Here is a 21,676-nt window from a genome sequence, read left to right on the forward strand (position 1 = left end):
GGCCAAACAAAGTATTTTCGCTTTTGCAACGAAACACACAGCGTCTTCACAACATGGAGGCGGAGGTGGCAGCAACAATAAAGTTACGCATTCTGTCTTTGCGTGAACATTTGGGCGGCGTTATGCAAATCTTCCCAGATAGTGACGTTAGGTGAAGAATCAATCACCTCACAGCAACCGCAAAGGCTTAGTAGCATCAAAGATCCCTCAAGGTTTCAGCAATGTATTTTTTCAGTCACGAGCTCAAAGACATGTTAGTTCTCTTGCTTGCTTTCAATATCTCTAACTGTCAAGCTATATATATATATATATATATATATATATATATATATATACACACACACAAAAAATTGGTCTTCTGTGATGCTATCAGAAGCGCTTTTCATGTCAAGGTCAAAAAGACACATGATGCTTGTGTTGAGAAGTTCACTGAAGTCCTGACATGAGTCATGTGAAAGGGCCTTGTAGATTCACATAACAACAACATTGAAACGGTGCGAGTCTAGAATCATGTTTCTCCTCCCCCACTGACAGCACACTACAACACGCGTGTCTGTGTGCATGCCTGTCTTTAGGACAGCTAGCCCTTCAGAAAAAACACTTCAGAAAAATAGAGAAAGAGATAGAGAGAGCAAATGCACTCTAAAGCCTTCGCACACAATGTCCTTCCTCCCACATTATGTTCATCCTGTATCAGACAGGAGTTCTTCCATTACCAACCCAGACTCACTGAAAAAACGTGCCTGTTGTGACATTTCTGCAAAGTAATATTACACATTTTGCAACATTTTCAAAGTGAAATGTCCTGTGAGTGTATTGCTAAAAGCATGTTCAGTTTTACCTGAAACAGATGAATGTGAATGTGGCAAGGTTTTATTACATTGGTTGTTGTACATATTGCAGCAGTTCAGAAATGTAATGTCCGAACAGTGGCGCAAAATGCTTTTGAAATCGCATTTGAAAATATTGTACTACCTACAAACAAAAGCAAACATGAGATAAAATTGTTTTAGCTTGATTCTACGTGTGTTTGAGTCAGCACTGTGACTCCTGTTTCACTGGACTCATATAAGCACGTACCAGGTGAGATACCAAGCAATTTTACTACATCAGAAAAGCCATACATATGGAGCTGGTGATGCAAATGCTAAAATGTATTAGGTAAATGTGTTTTGTGTTCATAACATAGTAATGCAAGGAATTGGAAACTGTGGTGAATTGTATGTATATGTACGTTTTTGGAGTTTTGGAGGCACGTTTTTTTCATTACACCCCAAAAACAAATAGGATTGTGCACACACACACATTCTCCACAGTTAAACCTAGATTTGCATCTATGTGTTCTCTCTCATAAAGACCCATCTAAAGGGAGAAGAAGGTGTACTCTGTGTGAAGAACGTCAATACCAGCACTCTCTAAAGGTCAATGTCAGTCGTTATCATCTGAACGTGTTGACACTGATAATGATAAATCATTTGAGGTGAACGCACAACAAACGGGGAGATTCTTTTGTGCCGGAGCCACTGAGAGTTAGCCAGTGCTTTGAACCATTAACTAAAGTCCACTGAGATCCAAAACGTCTCATTTAAATAACCCAGTTGATCAAAGGTTGTCGTTAGAAAAAGGCACACTAGACTGTGATTTTACACTAATGTACTCTCTCAATATACAGTACAGGACAATCACTGGTTGGGCTCAGATGATTCTTACAAAGCCTCAAGCTGACAGAGACTAACATGTGTTATAACAAGCCAACAGTGAATAAATCTATTCATCATTTTAAATAAATGCATTAGCATTACTTTCTCATGCAGAACTGCAGAAGAGGCATTGAAAAGAGTTGAAGACAATACAAAACTTCAATCGTAACACATTTAGCGTTCATGATTGTGGCATATTTCTGAGTAAAATGAGTTAGACTTAGTGAACATAGGCTGTGATGTTATTGTTAGGTTATTACAAAACTAAATCTTTTTTCAAAGAGGGAAAACATATTTAGCTATAAAATTGCAGGGTGGGACTCAGTGAACAACAATAGTCTAGGATGCAATTGATTATATTTATTACACTGTTATTATACTGTTGTTACCTAGTTATTACATTACAAAATTGTTCAATAAGTGAAATATTCAGCTAGAAAAAAAAATTAGTAGGATGGGACTTATAAAACTTTTCCCCCACTAGAATAACATGCGCTCATGAATCGTGCATAATAAAATGACTGACAAGTGTAAACATAAGGCAGTTTGGGCTTCATGTCATCAGGGGGTTTGCATTTCATGTCATCGGGTCACTTGGATTTCACATTGATTGTATTTCAGGGTTTTGGCAGGAGTTTTTCGCTTTTACCTCTGCCTCCGGAGGGCACTGTTGCCACGTCGTCAATGCCAGGAATACTCATGCTGAGGCCAGTGTTCACTAGATGCCCTTCAGTAGGCTTCAGTCGCCAATTCAAGCCAAGCAGATTAAGAGCTGTGAGGGAGAGAAAGAGAGAATTAAAAAATAGAACATGACACTACATTACACCTCCCAACCACTTTATGTATACATGGATGACACGTCCTGACAGCCGAGAGCCTGCGACACCCATACAACTATAACTCTCGCTGACAGAGGAGACTGTAGCATACAAATACACTCATTATAGCCAATGACACTTTGACTACAGTCTGTGCTTTGTTTGGGCTCCGTGCCCAGACAGGTTTAGTTGGACCAAGTTTAATCCAAACTGCTACAGGAATACTAAACTTGCCGTAGATATGAATATGTCACCAGAAGCTGGTGGCACATAAGCAACACAAAATTTCAAATGCAACAATACGGTGTCAGGAAAGAAGTGACACTTATCTTGGTATTGCAGAGCAAGGCGTGAGAGGACAAGAAAATTGTCTTGGAAAAAAATAAACTGAAGACAGTTTAAAGTTGGTGACAGATGCCAAATATTCTCAACACTTCCTTGTTTTTGTGTGTGCGCTAGAGAAAATTTTGGCTAGCCGCCCGCTTCTCTCCGCACCCCATATGTAGTATAATCAGTGCTTCCAAGACTTTGCAGCTCCAATGGAGATCACTCGATATGCAATATTCAAATATGTCAAGTCGTGTTTAAGAAATATGATAATGATCAGAGAAAGTTAGTTTTGCGATGTGCTGGTGGAAATTACGAACGAGATGCCCCAAGGGAAAACAAGCACAGCCATACGCTCACAGACGCACACATAAAAATTTTGCAGGAAAACGCTGACGTTCGCAGAATCAACCATAACACCTCACCTCCGCCCCCTAGCTCTTCTATCCCTCCCTCAATCTCATCCACACAAAATCAATGCCAACTCAGTCTTTCCCTACCTCCTGATTGTACATCTGAGGGCACGTTATCAAAAGAAAAAGAGGGGTCAAAAGAAAAAGCTGACTCCTTCAGGCTGTCAGCTGCTCTGATGTCATCTAGTCATTGTCCCACACGCATTATTCCTCATCTTATCTCTCTATACTCTAATCAGCCTTATCTCTCACTCGTTCATTGTTCTTTTCACCTTTCTCGTGTCCTCCATCCCTCCTGCTTTCTCTTCGTCCATTTCATCGCGGCGCTCGCTGACAACGGTGGCCTGTTATGACCTGAGACATCTTGTCGCACTAAGCAGTGCTGTGGAGAAACTCTCTAACATAATGTTTTATTCCTCTGCATGCTGTTGGTTGAATTCAAAGCTGAAATTGCAACATAAATGCAAATATTTCATTATATTTTAGTATTATTCTAGATGTTCACAAATTTTTTAGATGGTTTAAGCAGCAAGAAACTAAAGATCCTGTTTACATCTTAAAAAATAAAAAATAAACAGATTATTGCAATTCAGTATGTAATTCAATGTGTTACTTGCCATTTTCTTTGTTATTGTTTGAAATTTACTAGCAATATCTGAGTGATTTTTTTTTTTATGTAATTGAAAGTAAATAAAAATAATAAAATAAAATAAAATAAAAGGTGAATTTTCTCTCACAATATTGCAATGTGACTTTATTGGTCCTATTTTAACAATCTAAGCGCATGGTCTGAAGCGCAAGGCGCAGGTGCACTTAGGGTGTGTCCGAATCCACTTTTGCGAGTTTAACGATGGGAAAAATGGTTGGTGCACCCGGTGCATTAACTAAAAGGGTTGTCCCTATTCTCTTAATCAGTAATGGGTGTGTTTTGGGCACAACGTGCAATAAACCAATCAGAGTCTCATCTCCCATTAATAATAATAATGCAAAATAATAATCTTTTACATTGTAATCCTTTAATTTTTAATATTTGGCATGTTTGAGGGCTGCTGCGCATCCCTGTGTATAAAAAGCAGTGTACACACGTTGTGGACCCGCCTATAAGCGCATATTACTAACGCACTCTTTACATAACAAAAAAATACTGCGCCATTGACTTTAGACCTGGTTTTAGTTGGTCTATGGCGCAGTCTATTTCAGTTGCCTCAAAATTGCAATGCACCTGAACACACCTGGTTTTCATTCCAGCACGCCCATGGGCGAACAAATGGGTGCAAATGCATTTGCTATTTAAACAACGTGGCGCAGGACGTGAAAATGATAACTGCGTCGAGCTGAAACTAGCAAAAAACACTTAGACTGGTGCCGCATTGTGCAGGGTGTATGATAGGGCCCTGTATCTCAAACTATTACATTATATTCCGCAATGGGACTTATATCTCACAACGTGACCTTGTGACTTCCATGTGAAACAGATGTATGTTTTCCCCTTATAATAGAGAGTTGCATTCATGGCTCAGGTGATCGGCCACAAAAATATGTTTGTGGAGTTCTTTTTAAGCAAGATTCCAGTCTCCAGGTCGTATGCTTACAGGGCAGCAAGTACAGGTGAACAACAGCTATTGAAATGAAATGCTAACGGATTGCTCTCCTCACATTTATTAAACCTTTTTGAATTCAATCACAAAAGAAAAAAGTCACTCAACCTTTAAATATCACTGAATATCATTTTAGCATCAGGTTTTCTTCCAGTGCAGCAAACATGGTCAACATAACGAGATTAAAGCATGGTTTCAATACAAAGTGGAGGATGAATCGCAAATTATTTTCACCATAGTGAGAAAACAAATATTAAAATCTGGATTTATGTTCAGACGAACCTCTTCAAATGTCTGACCCAATTAGTTTCACAGGTTTTAAACAATATATTACAATGAATTCATGTAAGGTATGTCGCTACCTCATGAATTTAAATATGTTCAGCCATTTCAACAGCATGTTTACAAGTTTTCATTTGCTGCAAATGTGTTAACAAGGCAACTATTTGTCAACAGAGGATATTCAATTAACAGTAACCACAGTAACAGTGGAATAAATAAATACAATTAAAATAATTAAAACATTAATTTACATACTGCAGGTTCATTCAGCATCCATCTAGAGAAAAACACTCTGACAGCACAGGAAATATCTTGATATTTTTGGTCTTCTGTGGAAGAATGGGCCCGGTTATGGGTCAGGTAAGGGCTGCACACTGCTCTCATGTCTGGCAGCATTGGCATTACATTAGTGTCAGTTTGCACTTTTTTTTGCTAATCAAATCTGGAGGAGATCTTCAACAAACTAATTTTCGGTCTGCAAAATAAGCATTAATTATTAAGAGGAAATGTGTTAGATGTGAAATTCATGAGATGCTGCATCTCACTTTATGTAATCTCTATGTATAATTCACCTCTTCAAAGTGATGAATAATATTACCTACCTAAAGCATGGAGAGAGAAACAGGAAGAAAGAGAAAGAGAGAGAGAACAGACGGGGATACAGATGACAAAAGTATTCCCTTGTCTTGCCTGAGGAAGTCTGCGTCTTCAGACTGGAGTTATTCTCGGATTTAAAAGCACACTGAGAAAATGAAATCTATAACCGACATGAGCTGCAAAACTTATTTCACTGAGCTGTACCAGCTGAGTTGGTGCTGACAGCAGCACTGCAAAAGTGGAACTCTTTCTTCAGCTATCCATTTTGAAAATAGAACCGTAATACATTTTTGACCTAATGCTTACATGCGTCACATGTTCAGTTTAGGGTTAGAGTGACTTTCAACTGACTCTGTTTCCACTAGAAGTTCTAATGCACTGACACTTTAATATGAATCAGACTTGTTTTTTATCTTTGCATTCATTTTAATGACATAACCAATTGGGTTTACATTAGGGATGCACTGAAAACGTATGGCAAATATGATAAACTTGCGATTATTTTTAAAGTATGGTTAATATCCACTACTGTTACAATATTTTGAGGTCAGTTTTTTTAAATTGATTAATTGATAATCATTTTGAGATTGGTCAGTCAGAGTTGGTACTCTGCACTAATGATGCTGCAGGAAGACTGATATCCTTACATTATTGTACTCTTTACCAAAGTGCACGTATTTTAACATCCAAACCCAGAACTGCTTTTACACAAAGTGTGTGGCTTTTTAAACCACTGGCGGTCCACGAAGGGCCTCTCAGAGATCTGGCATGTGTTCAGTGTATGAAGATGCTGCTGATGTGATCCATGAGAAGCGCTGACCTCAGGCATGACCTTGAACATCAAGCCACGAGTAAGTCAGCTGATCTCCTTCGTGAGCTCACGTTTGCAGAATGACTGCAGAAGAGAGCTGACTCACCTCTGACAGCATGAGAGATGCTTGGAAATTGAGGACGACACTAAACAGATAGTGCTGTCATCTTTATGAAACAACTATACGTGGTCGTCGTGCTGCTGAGGTGCTCTGCGGAAAGTCTCTGGAGGCTTGACAACATGTGTGAAAGTCTGTTGGAGTGCATTACTGTATTATGATTTTGCTCTGCATAGAAGCCACATCAAATGGCTGTGGTTTCACAGATAAATCAAGGGAGACATCATGTGCTTGAATGGTAGTTATTGGTCAGGTGCACAACATGCAGAAGACACATTCTAATTGACATGATGGAGCAGCTGTCCATCACCTGTCTTACTCTAATGTGAAGGAAGGTTTTTAGACCAGAGCTCCATTCTGGAATAACTTTCCTCTCATTTAGGACTAAGTTACAGTGAAATGTGTACTGAATAGATTTGAAAAGGCAGGGTTTTTTTTTCAGTGTAATTAAAATGAAATATATATAATAAAATACAATAAAAAGGTGACTTTTCTTTTACAATACTGCAATGTGACTTCATATTTCACAACGTGACTTTGTGACTTCCATGATTTTTTTTTTTTTTGCATTGTGTAATAACAAAAATAGGAAAAAGACATAGGTAGAGACTTTAAAAAATTTTAAATATTTTTTACTTTGCTATTCAGGGTTAAAACAACAGGGAAAAAATATGTGTCCCTGAATTATCAAAGTTGACAGTACACTTAGTATAGTATACTTGAGTATTAGAGGAGGACGAATGTACAGGAAAAGTAAAAGTTGTAGAAGAGGAGGACGAATGTACAGGAAAAGTTTTTGAAAAGTAACTGTCAAACATAAAAAAATTAAGGAAACTCAGGAAGGCACTATTGCTGTGCAAAAAAAACCCAAACAAAAACAAACAAACAAATTCTATATTGCACCTAAAGACCATAACTGTCTGTCTCTATCAGCAATACTGTTCCACCCCCAAACTCTTGTGCATGAGGTCACAATTTGTGGGTGGGGCCTCCTATAATGGTTTGGGAGACGCCAGGATTTGTGGTCCACCAATGGTTCAGAAAGTCAAAAACACACTTGTCCAATTTGCACAGCCAGCAAATGGGCTATGGGCTGCTTTGAAGTCAAGCTACAAAAGCTGGGAGGACCAGAAGACAGTGAGATGGTCAGCGAACCCAGTGAGAGGAAAGCTCACCAGAGGGTAAGAACCCCCAGAGCTTCATCGTTCCCTCTCTTTGTCCGGGAACAGTTGCTACCTGAATGAGCTGTGTGAATGAAAACAGTCATGCAAGTGTGTCCCCGTGGAGCTCACGTGCACGCATGCACACACACACACACACACACACACACACACACAGTTGTACCTCAATCAACCTGACGCAACTCATCCTCACTTCACAGCAATCTTCACCTGATGTTACAGAAGGCTTGTTTAATGTCTACACAAGGGCTGCACAATTAATCAAAATACAATCAAAGTCGCACTGCAGGCTAGTGCAGTTTAATTAAATAAATCTATAGCCTGCATGCACTGTGTGCTTTAAAGTGAAAGGATGGCATTCTTTCCATCTGTTGTGTACTACACACCACAAACATGTATGGAGCTCATGGTCTCTTTTTTGAGAAATCAACACACAAGTGGTTTGTTCACAAAAAGAATAAAGAGTCTGAGACTCAACCAAAGAAATGTGGCATGAAAGTTAAAAAACAAACAACCCAATATAAATATTATATAAAATAAACAATACAATTTGTGAAATAATAAAAATCTCTAGTATTCAATAATAATAATAAATATATAATATAATATTTATATTTAAAAAAAATGTATGATGATGATTATTATTTTACAAGTGGTTTGATAGGGGTTAAGACTTAGGGGTTCAGTCAAAGTGGTGTGGCTTGAAAGTAAAGAATATTTAACAATATTCAATAATAATTAATTATTATTAACAATAATTATTATTAACAACAACTATTATTATGTTGTGACAGTATGCTCTTGTGTTGGGCATTTGTATTGTGGTGAAATAGTATTGCTGATAAAAACAGTTCTTTTTGTGGCAATATTGTGTTAATAAAAATATTATTAAACACATTAAAAACTAATATTTAAAAAATATAATATTCACTTCTACTGGGTTATGAATAAATAGCAGTCTAAGAGAAAATGTAACTAAAAGTTGGGTTTGTTTAGCTGGGAGGGGTATATTCGCAGGTGGTATGACTGCAAAGAAATGTTCCTTAGTTTTTGCACCCCCGAGACAATTCCTATAATTTCATTACTGCAAAATAATTACAATATGATTTGTGACCAGATTATGTGGTCCTACTCTCCGCCAATCTAAAAACTTTCTGATTGACCAAGAAAGAGGAATGCGAAAGCAAAAACACCCCAGCCTTGCATATCACCTTCAAAAGCAGACACACACTATCAGCCTCTCGTTGAAGGTGAAACTGTTGTTTTCATTGCTGCTGATCTCCTTGGAGTGTGTGTGTGTGGCTTTGATGTGTGTTTTGATTCGAGGTGCACGAGTTCTGCTGCTATGAATATAAATGAAAGGCTACAGTGAACCGCCGCACCCCGAGGACCAGCTCCATCTGATTACATCAGCTCACTCAGTCTTGACTGTTGACCAAAAAACTCTCAAAGCACCCTGGGAAAACTTCCAATCCCTAGATAAAACTCGTCCCAAAATGCCACACAAACACATATGCGCTCAAAAAAAAAGAAGAAAAAAATATATAAAAAATCAAGGATATTGCTTCAGGCATGCAAGGTCTCTGAGTTTAACACACACACACACACACACCTCCCTGAACCTCCTGCGTGGGCATGACGAGATGGATCCAATCTATTCCACTCGGCTCGTCAAATACCCAGAGCACAACAATCACTCCCCATGGTAAAACGCACACACACACACACGTGCAAATTCACCTCTTCTCCCTCTCTCAGTCCTACGCACCAGCGGAAAGCCTGATGCTTTGACTGACAGCATTTTTATCGCAGGTATAGAGTGACGATGGGGATCCCACGATCTCTGTCCCGCGATCCGAACGTATATGCACGCGAAGCTCTAATCAAACTATTTCGCTCTCCTGTCACTCAGTGGCTTTAATATTAAGCAGATGTCAGAAAAACACGGAATAAAGGGGAAAGTAAATATAAAAGTGAAAGTAAAAAATGAAAAGTGTCATTTTAATCAGCTTCGGGCATGTACGCTGGAGTGTGTCAGTTTGAGTCAGGCAGACGGCGCGGGGCTGCGAGTTAGAGATTGGCTGGCGAACATATTATCTCCACGAGACAGAATCTCCAACATCTCGGGGTGTGTAGGTGTGTGACTGATTGTTGTGTTTGTTTGCGTGCCCGTATGGGTGGAAGAGCGCGCCACGAGGCTGCCAGGGTGCGCGTGAGGACAAATATAAAATGGGCAGGTGACAGTAAAAGTCCCTGCTGACAGAGAGCGCTGGTAAGTGGACACATAATGACTCATTCTGACTGACATACAGCATGTTACCGTAGACCTGACGGAGACTTGACCTGTTTTCATAAACAAGTCACTGTCTCATTGGCAGGAGCTGGAATGGTGAGTCATTACACTTCCTGCTCACGTCGCTCTGCAACTGAATAGATGATGAACAGTCAACATGAAATCAAAGCAGGTACTTTATTAATTCACAATCCTGATCTTAATGTACATGATTCATCAGCGGACAAGGGAATCTTCAGGCTCCTCAATTGATGTCAATTCAGAGAATCACGATTTCCAAACGATTCTCAAAGCATCTAAATTATTCAGCAATAGCATAGGGGCATAGCTTTTACTGACTTTTTGCTGATTTTGATATATACAGTGTTGGGAAGGTTACTTTGGAAATGTAATAGGTTACAGATTACAAGTTGCCCTATTTAATATGTAATAAGTAGTGTAACTATTTCAATTACTTTATTAAAGTAATGTAACTAATTACATTTGATTACTTTTTGATTACTTTTCTACATTTCTAACAAATGTTTTCAACTGTTAGTCATAAAAAAAAAAAAAAAACATTGAACCAGGCAGGGTTAACCTTACAGTAGGACTCAACACTGATTTCTGTCACACTTTCAAAATCCTTCATCACTTGAATTAAGATTATACAAATTTAATTGTAAAGCACAAAATAAATGTAATCCTGAATTTATTTTTATGACCTTTTTCCTATATGTATTAGTGTCGAATTACACAGAGAAAATCGTGACTCCCAAAAGCCTTGTGAGCCTAAATGCAATCGTAAACCAGTTGCACCAAAGGACCTAGTTAGACCTACGGTCTACTCAGGCTCACAATGCTTTTTGGAATCGCGGCCCACTGGCAGTTGACGTCTATATTCGCAAGTTTAGGGACCATCTCTAAAGTTAAATACGACATTGGTATACATGATTGTAACTTCAATAGCATTTGAAGAGAATGACTTACAGTCACAAAACCAACTGTAAAGTGTTCATCTACGAATCAGGTATATTTAGCAATATTTAGATATAATTTGACAGTTTATTTTAACAAAATATCACAAATCTAACGTATGTCGTATGTAACTTTAGAGACGGTCCCTACACTTGCGAATATTGAACGTCCAACGTCAAGCATATATATATATATATGACAAACAGAAACAGAATAGCTGGGTATATTACGTTAGACTCACAGACGGCTGTCCAGATTTCATTTTGTATAAATGAAATGCAGAATAAAGTGACCCAAAATTTTGTCATTGTCAATAAGTTTGTTTTCTGTGGACTCACAAGCCAGTGATCAGCTTTCAAGGGTGTGATATATTGTGTCAATAAAAATACATATTTTGGTCCCACTTTATATTATTCTTTAACTACACTGTAAAAACATACATGTACTGGTAATTTTCTCCCAGGACATTATCCATTAATTTTACGGACATTTCCGTTAACCCTAAAACACAACGCAATGAAGTGCAAAACTCAAAATACAGGTTAAACACCTGTAAAAAATCAATACAGAAAATTCCTTCATATTAATACAGTGCATTGTGCCCTTTTTTACAGATTTTTATTTTTTATAGTGTACGGTCTATTTATGGCAAATAAATAATTGCAAATAAAGAGTAAATAAACAAATAAATTAAAATAGTTGTTTTGGATTTACACATGTAATTACAGAAATAATTACAGATGTAATTACATGCATGTTTTATTTAATGGAAGTACAATTTTTTTTTTCACAGTAGGTGCACTGTATGAAATTATCAATTTAAATGTTATTACATAGTGGTTAAAAACACTTAATGAAAAGTGGGTCCTTTATTTTCTTTAAATGTAGAAATCATGATGCAGAATGTTGGTTGGCCTTTCTTGGCCTTGGCTATTAAACTTAGCTCAAGTCTGATATATGCACAAAAATAATAATAATTATAATTCAGATTAATTTTAGTGGATCAATACAAAATCATTCGATAAAGAATTGTAAATCATTGGCATATCTGCATTAGCCAATACAGACATTGTAAATTCAAACAAATCAGATGAATAAATTCATGTCTCACCTGCATAATTTCCCTTTGAACATTTACTTTCACTCAAAAACACATCATGTTATGGAACATAAATGCATTGTGAATGTCATTTCATATTGTCCTTAAGTGTTTCTAATCAAGCGGTCGAATCTCTCACTGTCTCCTGAGGGATTCAGGTCATCCAGATGCGGCTCTCACTTAACTCTTCATTACGACTGATGTTCGTATGCACAGAACGCAACACACTCAGCTATCCGCTGCATCTACGTTTGCGAGGAGGCGGTGGGGGGCAGAATACTTCACTTAGCCTTTAGACATCCATCATTTATCCCTCCTTCTTTCATCTGCTTCTTTCATCATCTTTCACCAATTAGTCCAGATTAGTCACAGTGGCCTTATGGCAGACAGACGCAGCCGCCGAGCCCCGTGCGGAACCCCCACCTCCCCACTACCTCCCACATCAGAACCGCAACACCTGTCTCCTAGCAACCTGCATCCAGATGCCTGCACCTCAGGCAAGGGATGCTGCCTCTGACACAAGAATGACAAGACACACATTCTCTGGATCAGCCATCGACAGCTTGACGATGTAATGATGCCACGGGTGAGCAGTGGACAAAGCACTGGAATGCTGGATTTCAATAGGAGTGCACTTGGAATTCTGGGACTGGAATTTTATTCTTCTATTAATAATGCAAATGTGCTTTGAAGCTAGTTCATATTACTGCCACAGTCAAAAATGAAAGTAACAGCTCTCTGCTAGTTGGCCAACATATGAAGGTTCAAAATAAATAAAAGGAAAAATATTTTAATGTAGCTTCAAACATGTGCCAGATTCTTAAATTTTTTTTTATGTAAGTTTCATATGATTTGGAAAATCTTCAATTTTTCCAATTTTCAAGAAAAAAAAAATTAGGTAACACTTTAGTATAAGGACCAATTCTCACCATTAGTTGCTTATTAGCATGCCTATTATTAACAAACTACACTTAACAACTCTCAAGATTCGCTGTGGGAGGAACGATGGAGACGCGGACAACAACAACAGAGGGGGGGAACGGGTGGGAACTAAGGAGGCGGCTCGGGAGGAGGACGGACACCCGGGAGGGGACCGGCAGACAGAGACCAGGGAGGCGACGAAGGAGGCAGGAGCCAGGGAGGAGACAGGAGGGGCCCGGAGCAGCAGGACCCAGGCCACAGCCATAAGGGCGGCCCACGGTGGAGCCGACGGAGGGAGGAGCCATGGAGGAGGAATGGCCGCCGACTCCAGGGGGCCGACCAATGGCAGCGGAGCAGGTGGTGGAGGAGCCCGAGGCAGAGGTGGAGATGGAGAGCCAACGAGCCAGGGGGATGCCGAGGATCCGGGGGACCAGCGCGAAGGCGAGGATCCGGGAGGCCGCGGTGGAGCCGGAGCGACAGAGGACTGAGGAGGAGCCATGGGGATGAAGGAGCCTGACCGAGCCGAAGGGATGAAGGGATGAGGTGAAGCCGGAGGAGTGGAGTCCCAAGGCGCAGGATGGTCAACGCCAGACCAAGGCGGAGCCGGAGGAACAAGGCAGCCCGGCGGAGCTAGGAGCCATGGTGGAGCCGACGGGCCAAGGTGGAGTCCGGAGCCCAGAGGCTGGAGGTGGAGTCCAGGGATACTCCGACCACAGCGTCGCTGGAGGATGGCAGTCCCGCGGAGCTCGCACCGCATAGATGGTGGGCTGAGGACGAGCAGAGGGGCTGCCAGATGACAGCGGAGGAGGAGGCAGTGGCACAGTTGCCGCGCCATACACAGCTCACCCTCAGCCGCGGTGCAGGGGGCGGAGCTCCTTTCCACGCTCACACCGTCCACGGATTTCTCCCTCGTGGAGGGCGTTGTTGCCGGCTCACACACCTTGACTGACCTCATCAGCAGCTCTGGCTCCGCGGCGATCCTCAGCTCTGTCGCTCCGTGCGGCGATGGCTTGTCGGTCGCGGCGGGCTCTGGCTCTCCGTCAGCGGTGGGCTCGGCCATGCGCTCCGCGCAGCGGGGAGATGGTGGGCTGGGCACTGGGTTCGGAGTGGCACTGGTGAGATCCCATTCCACAACTTGTGACTGTCCACTCTTCGGACGACAGCGCTCTTCACGAGATGTTTAAACTGGTGTCGTAGAACGCACAGAGCGCGTCGTCCGGGTAGCTGGTTAGAGCAGCGAGGACCAGGAACAGTCTAGTATGGCCCTCGAGCGATCCCTCCCCCTGCTCCAGCAGGAGGAGGAGGTACTCCGGACGGGAGAGGGGATCCATGAAAAACACAACGGAAACAAAACACTGAGGCATAAAAAACGGAAACAAAAACGGAGGGTAGACACACGGAGGTAACTGTTTTGGTCGGGTCTTCTGTCACGATTCGCTGTGGGAGGAACGATGGAGGGCTCGTTCCTCCCAGGCCAGAACTCAGGAGAAACATTCAACAGTCTTTAATACTTGAATCACAGGGGTAAATCCACAACAGGAACATGGGAAACACACAACATCCAACAAGTAGACCTGACAAAAACCAGACTGAACAGACTGGGGCTTATAAACCCAGGGCAATCAGGGGAACACAGGTGCATGGAATCTTGAAGTAATAAAACTAAAAAAGAACAGGAAAAATACCATAAAAGGAAACACAGGAAGAACTACGGAGGCAAAACGGGTCCAAAAGTCTGACAACAACTACATTACTAACTATTAATAAGCAGCAAATTAGTAGTTTATTGAGGCAAAAGTTGTAGTTAATGGTTTGTTATTAGTGAGAATTGGACCTTAAAATAAAGTGTGACCAAAAATGAAATCTAAAAACCACCAATTAAAACATAAAATAAATAATAAATAAATAAAAGTCTATTTTCTAAATATTTTTCAAGGTAAAAGTGTAAAAACACAACTGTTCAAAAGCAGTTATAATGTTATAAAAGATTTCTGTTTCAAATAAATTCTGTTCTTTTGAACTCTCTATACATCAATAACTGCAAAATCTATCATGTTTTCTACAAAAATATTAAGCAGCACAACTGTTTCAACATTGATAATTTTAAGAAATGGTTCTTGAGCACCAAATCAGCATATTAGAATAATTTCTAAAAGATAATTTAACATGGAAGACTGTAGTAATGGCTGCTGAGAGAGAGAGAGAGAGAGAGAGAGAGAGAGAGAAAAACACTTACAGAACCCAAACTGTATTTATCATATAATAAAGAAATGCATGAGGAATTACTGGAAAATAATATTAAAATATAATGCCAGACTACTACTATAAATACAAATAAGTATATTATATAGACTATTATACACTATTATTTCCTTTGAAAGAGGCAACATTACTTATTATATCCAAAGAAAACAAAACAAAGCACACTACTATGTGGTGTACGGTATGGACCAGGAGAACTGCAGCTTTCAGTCCAAGTGTGCATTCAAATACAAAGTGTTGTGTGAAGTCTGGTGGAAACTTTTCAAGAACCTGTGCGATTCAGGCAATGAACAGTGTTGCTCGGTGGGTGGTTACAGCTCAGTGGACCAGCCACACATATGCATTAAGAGTCGCATTGTACCGGCAAGAAGTCCCTGAGGTTTTGGAATAGGTTACAGAACACTTTACAGGCCACTGCGCACAAGACACAGACACACAAATACACTCTCATTTAAAAACACACTCACATCAAAAGTACCTTGAGCATATATTCAGAGTGTGTATGTGTGTATATTTATGAATGTCTGACGGTACTGAGGCAAAAACTGACTTGGAAATGTGTACAAAAACTAAAAATAAGGCAGAAGCCAAGTACGCCTGCAAAATAAACAAAGAAAAACAAATGAGATATTGAAATTGTAAATGTGAGGATCAGTGGCGTAGACAGAATTTTATTTTTGGGCGGGCCTGGGCAAAAGTAAGCGGGCACTAGGCTAACTAACGGACGGAGTCCAGTGGCGTAGCGCAAATCCGCGGCCCCCAACCACGAACTCAAGGGTGGGTGGGTTGGTTATATGTCGCAATATTGTAAATAATTGTTTTTAATCAGGAAGGCGAGCCAATGGATATCACACAAGCAACGTGCAAACTTTGCTCAAGAGTTATGCGGTGAACCTCTTAATCTCAGTCGATTCACTAGAAAGTGAAAGTAAAAACTGATGGCGCTTTCGACATCTGACGCTGCATTAACTGCGCATATTCTCTCAGAGACGACAGGAGACAAATCTACTTCATATGCTGATAATGGTAGCCTACATAGCTAAATGTTTTAATTTACTCCCTTAACATTTCTCTTGTGGCCTGAACATAGGCTAGTGGAAAAAAAATTAAAATAAATAAATAAAGAGCGAAGAAACGTATTTCGTGTTAAACAGTTTTTTTTTTTTTTTTTTTTTAAAGTCAGTGCTTGAAATAAAGCTTTTTCATTGATGATTGCAGTGTTAATAATTTTAATTATAGGCCTATAATTCATTGTAGCTATAATAAACCTGTTTGAAGACTTTTTTAAAAACATTTTCAATGAGGAGTAAGCTAGCCTAATCTTTATTATCCTCACAGCACGTCAGTTATGCGGTGATGCGCTATGAAATTATTGCGGGGCAAATTAATTGTAATATTAATTTAATAAAAGTAACTTAATAATAATAATAGGCCTAATAGGCTAATAAGAAGAATGTAACAGGCCTATGTTAATTGAAAATGCCAATTAGATATAGCTAAGTGTATAAAATTCTTTTATTCAGAAATGTCATGTTTGTGAGTCATGTCCCGGCTTCACAGAATGAACCGGTTCGCGCTTGGAACTGAAAGTCTTACCGTTACTTGCGGGCTGCTGGACGGGCTTTCTCCCTCGTCAGTGCGAGTTTTTTAAAGTCTTTTTTTTACAGAATCATGCATTGCTGCTGTTTTTCTAACATTTTTTAAAACAGCTGCAAATTGCAGTCTGCATAAGAATTATGCAAAAACACATTTGATGTATTTTAGTTATTTGAGATGTTATAATAGTTCTCTAATTGTGTTAAAATAGATTAAACAATAAGTATTTAACAAATATTATATTTGTATAATAAACTGGGTGGGCCTTTCATCAGAGTGGCCCGTCAGGCCCGTCCGCTGCCAGACAGAACGTTGTTTTCTTCACTGCTTTGTAAAAGTGCAACTCTCTCGCAGACTGGCGCAGACTCAAGGTGCTTGGTGACATTTACCATCAACTGTGTTTCTGGAAGGGATCCAACTCTTATCGGACTCTACACGCAGTCTCTTTTGCCTTTCCTTACCATTCAAGTGCAACACTCACCCACGAAAATGCACTAAAACATGGGGGTTTTTTGGTCTTTTTTTAACAAATTCACTTGAAGATGTATCAGAACAACTTTACAACTTTTCGCTTCTCAGTTACTAAGAACTTAACCTAAATCTGTTTTTATAAAAAGAGAGGAACTTTAGATTTGAAACTAAGCAACACTCCCTGCAGAGAGGTGCCTTGATAAGACCAAACCCTCCTTCCCAAATACATCCGAAACACAGCTCATATCAAACGGCAGGTGAATCACATGTTGCCGTCTGAAGTAAACGTCCACACGTTGAGGCTCCTTCCGCCCCTCTGCGTGGGTATTTGCTTTGCTGCAATTGTACCACAACAATAACACACATCAATGGTTTATCAAAGACGCTTTGAAGTGCTTCGTTCTTCGTGATAAATGTCATTTTTCTGAGTGAGTCATCTCAGGGTCATTCTGTGAGCTTTGAAAGGCCATGGTGTGCTAGAGGACACTGAGCACCGCCCAGCAAACCCTCTGCTAACTACGGTAACTCGTGCTCATGACATTTAAGGAGTGTCTAATTAAATTAATTGATTTATCATTCCGTGGTTGCTGACTTATTGTTTAGACAGCAATAAATGATCCATCAAGGATCCATGAATTCAGTTCAGGACCTAATTATGCATGATTGAATTGTAAAATGTGAATTAAATATCACAGTTTGCATCATGATAAATTGCTTAAAAAGTTACTTTTATGCTAAGAAAGTTTCTTTTTTTTGGCCTCAAGCATGAATCCTCAAGGACATCACAGCGTAAAGATTATGGACACACATTTATGGTTGTGGTTCATATCACAAAATATTAAAGACTTGTCTCATAGCTGAATTTTTTTCTGCCACTGATCACAACTGAACCAATCACTCAGCAAAACAAATTCAATGCCAGATTGCAATTCATTTTAATAAGTGCTGTCAAATGATTAATCGTGATTAATCGCATCCAAAATAAAAGTTTTTGTTTACATAATATATATAGTTCACATTTCAGGCTTAATACTATAGAAAAGCACTAAAAGTTTTTCAGTTAGAGTGTTTTCAGCTTGTTTATTTTCATATAAAAATACGGCATGCAGTTGCATCAAACAATGGTATAAACATCATTCAATGTAAATTTTGATAATCGTAATTAATTATCGCACTTACAATTTCAAGGGAATAATCGACAATTATGATTTTTGTCATAATCGTGCAGCCCTAACACATACAGCATATATTCTGAAAATATTTACATGTATTTACATGTATATATTTATATTCATATAATTTAAATCATATATAAACGTAACATATTTTTCTTAAACATATACATGCATGTGTGTGTATTTATATATACATAATAAATATACACAGCACACACACATATATCATGTAAACAAAAACTTTTATTTTAGATGCGATTAATCGCGATTAATCGTTTGACAGCACTAATTTTAATATCAACTAATGAAATAAAAACACCTCCTGAACAACTGGGGATGCTTCCACTGTAGCAGATCCCAGTTGCATTTTATTTGGGGACAAAATCATCCATGACAAACAATGATTTGAAAGACATACCTATGACATAAGACAGCAGGATGGCCAGCAGCACAGCGGCTGCGATCGCAGACACAGCAGTGCATTTCCAGCTGCAGTACTTGGAGGGCTTCTTCAGCTTGAAGGAGCTCCTGGAGAATGTGTTTCTGGGTAAGAGCCGGGGTGGTGGGGAGTAGACGGTACCACCAGTCAAGGGATAACCTGGTGAAGAGCTGCTGAACAGAGGAGTGCTCCCAGACGGCGTCTTGAAAAGAAAGTGTCTACAAGAGGAAAGAAAGAAAAGAAAGATAACACAGCACTTGTCAGCACCTTTTTAACCAACTGAAGAAAAATCTTTTTCTTACAGTATCTTACTTCTAGGCTAAACATTCTGAAAATTGTCAATATGCCCACAGCTTTACTGGACTTTAATAAATCTCATAAAAATCTTCTTTAATGAGCTGAATGACTAAAAAAAGCCTGTTTAAGCTTATTTAATGGCTAACTCTGGGGAGTAGGCTATTTGTTTCATTCACATTTTCCAGAAGCTCATGTTATTCAATTTGTTCTCATGCTGTAGTTTTCCTAACAACCAGTTCAATTTGTACAATAATGGCTTTAAATGAGGCTCATTTAACACAACTCTGGTCATTTAGAAAGTATTAGGCATTAGACTACTTCTTTGTGTACTTGCAGTGAAGACTGAATGCATCATAAAGACAACTCCAATCGAATGGTCAGTAGAGAGAATTGATTTTTGTTGTTGTTAAATCACTGTGCTCAGTAGGATACTGAATAACAGTTCTAAGCACCTTGGACTGCATCGAACCTTTATAATTCAAAAGATTATCACCATCAGACATAACACAAGAGGTCATGGTGATGATAAAGTGCTCAGCAAAGCACCAGTTTGCTGTGACATGCAGGCCAATTTTATTGCAAATAATGCAATAACATTGGAGTCAAAGGTGGGCTAAAAGGGGGAACGTGTGTATGCGTGTTTGCGGATGGGGGCAGATGGGAAGGGGATGAAAGCAGACGACAGTTGACCAGGAAGCTTTGATGAGCCCTAGGTTTGGCTCAGGCTGAGGTCCTATGCTAAACCAGCCTTAGATCTTTGTCCATGTGTCTTGTTCAGGACAGGCGGTCCACTCTGACTCCAACAGGCCTCTCTGTCGCCCCCCTGCTAGGCATCCAACTGCTCCCTGCTGCCCACAGCCAGAACAACCCATGAGCACTAGCCAGAAACTCAACTACAAATCTACAGCTAGAAATAAACTAGAATAACATCTAACACCATCTACTCACCTTCATGTTATTCAAAAGTACTGTTCAATGTTTGGGGTCTGTATGTTTTTTCAATGTTTTTGAAGTCTCCTATGCTCACCAAGAGTGCATTATTTAATGAAACAGAGAGAATTATTATTATTAATTTAACTATTTTAATATGTTTTAAAGTGTAATTTATTTGTGTGATGCATAGCTGATTTTTTTTAGCAGCCATAACTCCAGTCTTCAGTGCCACATGATCCTTCAGTAATGTTGATTTTATGCTCAATTAACGTTTATTATTACTATGTTGAAAACACTTGTGCTGCTTAATATTTTTGTAGAAACCATCATTCCTTTTTTCAAGATTCTTTGATAAATAGAAAATCAAAAATAAATGCAGAGTTCTGGCATGAAACTCTAGATGGCGCAGTCCGATAGGTCTAACTCAATCTGACCTAATAGCATTATCACATGGCACAGCTGATTGGTTCTCTCCTGTATCGGTAGCCAATGAGCTCGCTGCTCAACATTCAAATACATGACTAGTGCTTGCCGTAGCAGTTGCAGCTTGCTTCAGAAACCCTCCACCTTCCCCAGCTCCACCTGTATAGATCTGCTACGAGGTGATTCATGTGCGCTATATGGGGGTTATTTCATGCATGTTATATCTGCAGCAGTAATATTTCTTACATGCTCACAGCAGCATGTTGTGGATGTATTGGCAGTAGCAAGTCTCGGTACCGCAGCAACAGCAGCAGCAGCAGCGTAGCAGATCTATTCCGCCAAGACCAAATACATTAACATTGTCATGTACATTACCATGTTTACATTACCATTTTTGCACCTTTATTTTTTTCACATTTCTTTATATATTACAATGTGACTTCTTTCTCATAATTGCAAGTTCATACCTCATATTTGACTCACTTGTATGCAGGAGTGAATATTAAGCATATTAGCAGCAGCATTTAGCATCTGTGTTTATACAGTTGGAGCAAAACGCAGTTTAGAGCATATGTAATCGCTCTGAGGACACGCCGATAGTAACGGACATGAAACCGGTTAAATTAAATAACTAAGCATTCTTGTGTATGCATTTCAATGGAGGTTCGCCATATACATCGGCGATTATCCCAGTGTTCACGTTCATTATTTCTAAGGTCGATGTTTTCATTGTGATGAGTGTGTGGTTGATTTCAGCTGCACGCAGCGGGGGTGTTTTGTTCTTGTTTTGGCTTGTATTGTCCCCTCTATGTCTCCTGCTTTGTGGGGGGTTATTTCATATAGGGCTGTCACGATTATGAAATTTGCCTGACGATTAATTGTCTAAAAATAGTCACGGCAATTAATTGTCTGTTTTTATGGCTTTCATTATATAATTGATTAATTTAAGGGTTCAGTAAATAATT

The 21,676-nt window shown here is 39.4% G+C and overlaps 1 protein-coding gene across 3 annotated transcripts in view; it reads right to left on the bottom strand.

Annotated features, from left to right (window-relative positions):
- LOC107756812 (teneurin-2-like) overlaps positions 1 to 21,676 on the bottom strand; it is a 199,642-nt gene that overhangs the window by 43,337 nt on the left and 134,629 nt on the right. For all 3 annotated transcript variants that reach the window (XM_016574099.1, XM_016574098.1, XM_016574100.1), the window contains 2 exons: positions 19,038 to 19,276; positions 2,350 to 2,472 (listed from right to left, as the gene is read on the bottom strand). In XM_016574099.1, the coding sequence (XP_016429585.1) occupies positions 2,350 to 2,472; positions 19,038 to 19,276 (362 nt within the window). The remainder of the gene's footprint in view (positions 1 to 2,349; positions 2,473 to 19,037; positions 19,277 to 21,676) is intronic.

Source organism: Sinocyclocheilus rhinocerous, unplaced genomic scaffold (genome assembly GCF_001515625.1).
Source record: "Sinocyclocheilus rhinocerous isolate Xijiao unplaced genomic scaffold, SAMN03320098_v1.1 scaffold22, whole genome shotgun sequence".
Lineage (NCBI taxonomy): Eukaryota > Metazoa > Chordata > Actinopteri > Cypriniformes > Cyprinidae > Sinocyclocheilus > Sinocyclocheilus rhinocerous.